Here is a 7,011-nt window from a genome sequence, read left to right as displayed (position 1 = left end):
GCTGTTTCTTACTCTTTCCTTGTCTTTGACTTTTGATAATTATAGTTTATGTTGGTATGGATCTCTTTGGATTCCTCTTCTTTAGAACTTCCTGGATCTGAATGTCTGTTTCCTTCCTCAGGTTGGGGAAGTTGTCAACTATTATTTCTTTAAAAAAATTTTCTGCCCCTTTCTCTCTTTCTTCTCCTTTTGGGACCCCTATAGTGTGTATATCAGGCCTCTTGACGTTGTCCCAATAGTCCCTTAAGCTATCTTTATTCTTTTCCTTTTTTTTTCTTTTTGAACCTCTTATTGGATGAAATCTGCTCTTTTTTAGAGTTTGCTGATTTTTCTTCCATTTCATCTGCTAGAAAAACCTTCTATTGAGTTTTTAGTTCAATTATGGAATTCTTTAGCCCTGTGATTTGTTTGGTACTTTCTTATATTTTCTGTCTCTTTGATGAAATTCTCATTTTGTTCATGCATTGTTCTCCTGACCTCAGCAACCATCTTTATGACCATTATTTTGAACTTTTTGTCAGGTGAATCACTTATCTCTATTTCATTAAGGTATTTTTCTTAGGTTTTATCTTGTTCTTTTGTTTGGAACATGTTCCTCCATTCAGTTTTCTTGGCTTTCTTGGTTTGCATTAGATGAAACAACCACCTTTCTCAGTCTTGAAGGGGTGAACCTTATTATTCAGTCCTGAGCTCCTCATGGTTTTCTTCCAACTTTGTGATTGTCCATGTGTCCTTTTATGTTCTTAATGGTTCCCAGTAGTTGAGGGTGTGCCAGTATTAGTCAGTGTCCCAAAGGGGAGGATTTCAGCACTAAATGCAGACTAATTAGAAGTGAGACCCTTAGGGAACTTTTTCTTTTCCTTTCTTTTAAAAAATTTTTCAGGGCAGCCCCGGTGGCTCAGCGGTTTAGTGTCACCTTCAACCCAGAGTGTGATCCTGGGGACCCGGGATCAAGTCCCACGTCGGGCTCCCTGCATGGAGCCTGCTTCTCCCTCTGCCTGTGTCTCTGCCTCTGTGTGTGTGTGTGTTTTATGAATAAGTAGATTAAAAATCTTAAAAAATTTTTTTTCATTCTGATCTCAGATCAAGTGTAGAAACCCTCATAATTATAAAAGTCTGTAGTAAAACTTTTTAGTAATTGATCAGAACTGATCAGTCTTTCATACACACACATCACCCCCCACCTTATCTCATTCATCCATCAACAAGTTCTCAATTATACACTATCACCTTATAAACGCGTGCATGCACATTCCTAACTCTAGACATAAGCCCTTATTGTTTTAAATTACTTTTACTTCTTAGAATTATAAAGATCATGCATTAGACAGACTGGAAGGCCTCTGATGCTCAGATTAGGATATTTTCATCATTGATCCACTTCCTTTTAAATAATTTAAATATACTTCCTTCAGGGGCAGACTAGGAGATGTTTATTTCTGTCTGCTCCTGATGCACGTCAAACCCTGGGGCGATAGGCCGTTAAGAACTGTTTCTTTGTTTGCTACCATCCTACTGAATAATGAATACAAGCCCCAGTGGCCACTAGTGCCCAGTTATCAAGAGATGTGTCTTTTGGGTGGCAGTCACAAAAACCAAGGTGGCAGACATGTGCGTAAGCTCCTTTCTCAAAAACATTGGCAGTCTGGAGTGGGGCAGAGGGGAGAGCATAGTGATGGTGCTTGTTGGCCTTACTGGTTTCTGGAGAGGATGGCAATTGGTCCCTGGATGGTTGTTAAAATAGAAGCTTGACCCTCAGGCCTCAGCTATTAAGATAATAAGCTAATAGGCAAAAAAGAAAGAAAAAAGATAAACTAATAGGCCTCTTTCACAAAAAGACTACATGTTTCAATCTGCTATTTCTGCAGTGTGCAGTGAAGGGATATCTGGTTAAGAACTGTTTCTCTATTTGTTACAGTGCTATGGTACCCACAAACATAAGCCCCATTATGGGGCTCCCTCTGGGCAGCAGCTACAAAAACTGGGGCATCAGACATGTGGACGAGCTCCTTTCTGGGAGACTGATGGCCTGAGGGAGAACAGGAATATGCACGTACCAGCCTCCAATGTCTGGATAGTATTAAATTAGACACATGCCCCCAAGGCTTTTAAGGTAAGCAAATAGTTTCTTTCATGGAAAGACTGGGTTTGTTTCAGTCTGCTGCCTCTATGCTGGGCCTTGGGGGATAAACCACAGAAACCCTTCATGAACTGTCTATTAGTTCATTATAGACTATGGATCTCATAGGTGCAAATCCCACTGGCTTTCAAAGGTAGATGCTTTGGGAGTCCATTTTTCAGGTGGAAGTCTTCAGAGTTGTGGTACCAGCTGTGGGGTTCATACCTTTCACTCCTCAGAGAGAAGCTCTGAGTTGTGAGTTCCCTGTGCCAGGGTTGAGGTGGATGATGAGATTGTATGTGAGGCTGTCCTACTCACTTCAATGTGAGTTTTTCTCCTTTGCTTGATGTGTAAGAGTTACTCAGCTAGTTTCTGGATGTCTCTCAGAGGGAATTTTTCTGTATATAGCTGAATATTAGAAAAATAATAATCTAATCAAAGTACATTTATGGTACTTACTATCATAGATAACAACATATGTCTTGTTGTTTTGACCTTCAAAGGTGGCTCATTTTCACCTGGATACTGTGCCTTCATATTATATACTTGTCTCTAGCTACTGCTAGGTTGTCAGGGTCTTGCTTCCAAGCAAAAGAAACCAACTGTAGAGGGTTGATCATTAGTTTACAGAATCAGTGAGGAGGCTGGAGAACCAACAGGCTCAGAAAATAAGAGAAGCCAAGAGGGTCTAGGCAACCCAGAACAGCTAGCTGCCCAGAGTCTGGGGCAACCAGCATTTTGGTTTTTAAGTTTCCTCCTGTCAAGAGTTATACCTTGCTTGGGCAGCCCAGGTGGCTCAGTGGCTTAGCGCCGCCTTCAGCCCAGGACATGATCCTGAAGACCCAGGATCGAGTCCCACGTCAGGCTCCCTGCATGGAGCCTGCTTCTCCCTCTGCCTGTGTCTCTGCCTCTCTCTCTCTCTCTCTCTCTCTCTCTCTCTCTCTCTGTCTGTGTCGTCATGAATAAATAAATTAAATCTTTAAAAAAAAAAGAGTTATACATTGCTGAATTCCCAAATTCAGATCCTGGGCAGCCAGAAAAAAGTACATTTACAATTGATTATTATGTAATATGCCATATGTATTTTGTTTAAATAGGATTGAATAGAACATTTTTTTAGAGATTTTATTTATTTATTCATGAGAGACAGAGAGAGGGAGAAGCAGGCTCCATGCAGGAAGCCCTATGCAGGACTCAATCCTGGGACTCCAGAATCACGCCCTGAGCCAAAAGCAGATGCTCAACTGCTGAGCCACCCAGACATCCCAAGAACATTTAAAATGTGCATTTAATAAGGCCATTTTAGCCATAAGGAATTGTTTTGTTATTATTACTTTTATTTTAAAGAGTGCTATTAAGTACTAGAAAACCTGAAAAACATTTCCAGAACTACAACGTTCATCCTGTTGTGGGCATGGCCGTTTTATTAATTCCTTCCTTGCTGTAAGTTAAAATATACAGAGGTATTCCCCCTACCCCCAGCCCCCACTCCAAAACTAAACCAAATTAATTGTGAAATATGGTATGATTCACCTTATTTTCTGGAATTCACCTATAAAAATCAGGTATTGGCTATGGGTGGCAGAGTCATTTTTAGGCATTCCTTGATTATTCCATTCTCCAGTGTCATTTGACTTCCATCTCTAAATTTAGTCTTTAAGTATCCAACATAGAGTTTATCTACATATTTGTTATTTATTGCTTACTGCAAAGGAATGAATGATTATTTTAAGATTTGTAACATTATGGAAACAAAGAACAAAGAATGATCACTCCCCATAATCCTGCCCTCAGAGATAACTACTATTAACAGTTTGGTAGATCTTAATCTAGACTGCCTGGTTTCCATTTCCAGCTTTTCCATTTAGCTGGCTACCCTGAACAAGTTATTGGTCCTCACACTGCCTCAGTTTCCTCATTTCAGAGTAATAGTAATAGTTTACTGGTTCACAAGGCTGAGTGAGGGTTTAATAAGATAAAGCATTCAGCAGAGTTACTGATGTATAATAAGTTTCATAAATGCTAGTTTGCATACATATGTTAGTCAAGATAGACTAGATTATATTGGAATAACAAAAAATCCACCCAAATATCAGTTACTTAACACAACAAAAATTTACTTCTTGCTAATGCTACACATCTTATTGCAGATTGGCAGGGCGTTTTCTCCATGTAGTCACTCAGGGGCCCAGGGTAATGGAGGTCCTATCATGTTGTGGTCACACTCTGCAATGCATGGTGCTTTTAGTCATCACAGCAGCAAAAAGACTATAAATCACACATCGGTTTTTTTTACTGCCTCAGCCCATAATTGATATACTAAACTTCAGCACTTACAATTTGCTAGTCAGAACTGGTAATCATAGCCCTGCCCTGCTACAAGTAAGCTGTAGACATATGGAATGTGAAGTGCAGAATATTTGGTGAATGCTACTACCTCTTTCAAGTCCACCTTTCCTGCTTGTGTTGTAGTTTTTATGTTTTTTTTTTCAATTTAATGTATCATGGACATTTCCCCATATCAGTACATATTAATTCATTCATTGACCATTTATTTATTTTTAAAAAGATTTTATTTATTTATTTGAGAGAGAGAGAGAGAGAGAGAGAGAGAGAGAGAATGAGCAGGCATGAGTAGGGGAGGGGGCAGAGGGAGAAGTAAACTCCCTGCTAAGAAGGGATCCTGATGTAGTGCTTGATCCCAGGATCCTGAGATCATGACCTGAGTTAAAGGCAGGCACCCAACAACTGAGCCACCCAGGCTCCCCTCACTGACCATTTAGTAAGCCTTTCTATGCATCAGGCCTTATTCTAAATACTGGGCTATAACAATGAAGATAACATTTGATAATCCCTGTCTTCATGTAATTTATTGGGTTGCAAACAGGTAAGAAATAAAATATTTTTTTAAAGTATAATGTGTTAGGGCAGCCCCGGTGGCACAGCAGTTTAGCACCGCCTGCAGCCCAGGGCGTGATCCTGGAGACCCTGGATCGAGTCCCACGTCGGGCTCTCTGCATGGTGCCTGCTTCTCCCTCTGCCTGTGTCTCTGCCTCCCTCTCTCTGTGTGTCTCTATGAATAAATAAATAAAGTCTTTTAAAAAAATAAAGTATAATGTGTTAGAAGGTAATAAATGTTATGGTGAGGAAAAAAAGAAACGGAAGAGGCAGAGGGAGTTTTGAGGGCACAGTTTATTTAATTATTTTTAAAAGATTTTATTTATTTATTCATGAGAGACACAGAGAGAGAGAGACAGAGACATAGGCAGAGGGAGAAGGAGGCTCCTTGCAAGGAGCCTGATGTGAGACTCGATCCCAGGATCTGGTGGTCATGACCTGAGTCAAAGGCAGACGTTCAAGTACTGAGCCACCCAGGTGCCCCTTGATGATACAGTTTTATTTTTTATTTATTTTTTTTAACAAGCTTTAATTCACTTTTATTTTTCTTGTATAAAACTATGTGGTAGCCACAGCTGGAGCCTGGGTCCTCTGCATGGAGACTCTGGTGTGGGTCTTTACAAGATGGTCAGTGAATTCCTGATAGGGAGACTTGGTGAACACAGTCTCTTTCCAGAGATCAGGGGTGAGATAGCTGTAGGTCTTGGAGATCGCATCAAAAGTAGCCTTGGCAAAGTTCCCCAGGGTGGCAGTGCAGCCCCTGGCCGAAGTATAGCAGTCGTCAATACCAGCCATCATCAGTAGCTTCTTGGGCACAGGGGCTGAGACAATGCCAGTGCCTCTGGGGGCAGGGATGAGACGCACCAGCACAGAACCACAGCGATCAGTCACCTTGCATGGGACAGTGTGGGGCTTGCCGATCTTGTTCCCCCAGTAGCCTCGTCGCACGGGGACGATGGAAAGCTTGGCCAGGATGATGGCCCCATGGATGGCAGTGGCTACCTCCTTGGAGCACTTGACGCCCAGACCCACGTGTCCGTTGTAATCTCCGATGGCAACAAATGCCTTGAACCTGGTCCGCTGGCCAGCACGGGTCTGCTTTTGCACCGGCATGATTTTCAAAACCTCATCCTTGAGGGACGCCCCCAAGAAGAAGTCAATGATCTCAGATTCCTTGATGGGCAGAGAAAACAGATAGATCTCCTCCAGGGACTTGATCTTCATGTCCTTGACCAGGCGGCCCAACTTGGTGACGGGGATCCACTCCTTGTCCTCCGCCTTGCCTCCGCGAGCTCCGCGGCCCCGGCCCCAGCCTCGACCACGGCCACGCCCATGGCCCCGGATGCCGCTGCCGAAGCCTCCGCGGAAGCCGCCGCGGCCTCCCATTCCGGGGCCCCCGGGGCCTCCGGGGCCTCCGGGCCCTCCCGCAGCACCGGCGTCATCCGCCATTTGGTGTTCTCTCGGAGAAGAAGCGATGATACAGTTTTAGATAGAATGCCCACAGAAACCTTTGTTAGGTGACTGTAGTTAAATTCTGAGAGGTATGAGAAATATCTTGTGAATATATTTTATAGGAGAACATCCCAAGAAAATAAAAGTATTAGTGTGGCTTGGTGATATCAACACAAAAACACATTTTCCTATTTTTGTGTTAAGTTTCAAATTTTCTATGAAAATAATTAAAAATGAAAAATAAAACTGGTTGTAAAGCTGACATCCAGATTTTATATCAGTATTTTGGAAAAGAAAAACAGATAGAAAATTAAATAAATAACAAATATAATAAATATTCTCAATCTTTTTTTAAAAAAGGAAAACTTTTACCAATTTATCTCCTCAGAAACAATATTTTGACTTGTTTGTTTCTCTACATCCTCATTGACTAGTTCCTATACAATCCAGCATTAGATTAGGATTGTTGTTCATTACTGCATAATTGCATTATGTATGTTAATCTTACCTTTCCACTTATTTGTTAAACTTTTTTTTTGAGT

At 41.6% G+C, this 7,011-nt stretch overlaps 1 protein-coding gene and 2 non-coding genes across 3 annotated transcripts; all 3 read right to left on the bottom strand.

The window, feature by feature from the left end:
• Positions 1–1,074: 1,074 nt before the first annotated feature.
• LOC129496491 (small nucleolar RNA U2-30) lies at positions 1,075–1,144 on the bottom strand. The gene has a single exon (XR_008661780.1). It is a non-coding gene; the product is annotated as a small nucleolar RNA U2-30 (small nucleolar RNA).
• A 155-nt stretch (positions 1,145–1,299) lies between these two features.
• LOC129496493 (small nucleolar RNA U2-19) lies at positions 1,300–1,378 on the bottom strand. Its single transcript, XR_008661782.1, has one exon. It is a non-coding gene; the product is annotated as a small nucleolar RNA U2-19 (small nucleolar RNA).
• Positions 1,379–5,543: 4,165 nt separating this feature from the next.
• On the bottom strand, positions 5,544–6,499 carry LOC129495991 (40S ribosomal protein S2-like). The gene has a single exon (XM_055303845.1). It carries the CDS (start codon positions 6,464–6,466, stop codon positions 5,576–5,578), a length of 891 nt encoding a protein of 296 aa, XP_055159820.1. The 5' UTR covers positions 6,467–6,499; the 3' UTR covers positions 5,544–5,575.
• Positions 6,500–7,011: the final 512 nt, after the last annotated feature.

This window comes from Nyctereutes procyonoides, unplaced genomic scaffold (genome assembly GCF_905146905.1).
Source record: "Nyctereutes procyonoides isolate TBG_1078 unplaced genomic scaffold, NYPRO_anot_genome, whole genome shotgun sequence".
NCBI lineage: Eukaryota > Metazoa > Chordata > Mammalia > Carnivora > Canidae > Nyctereutes > Nyctereutes procyonoides.
Note: the sequence above shows the minus strand (reverse complement) of the source record. Positions and strands in the feature narration are given on the sequence as shown.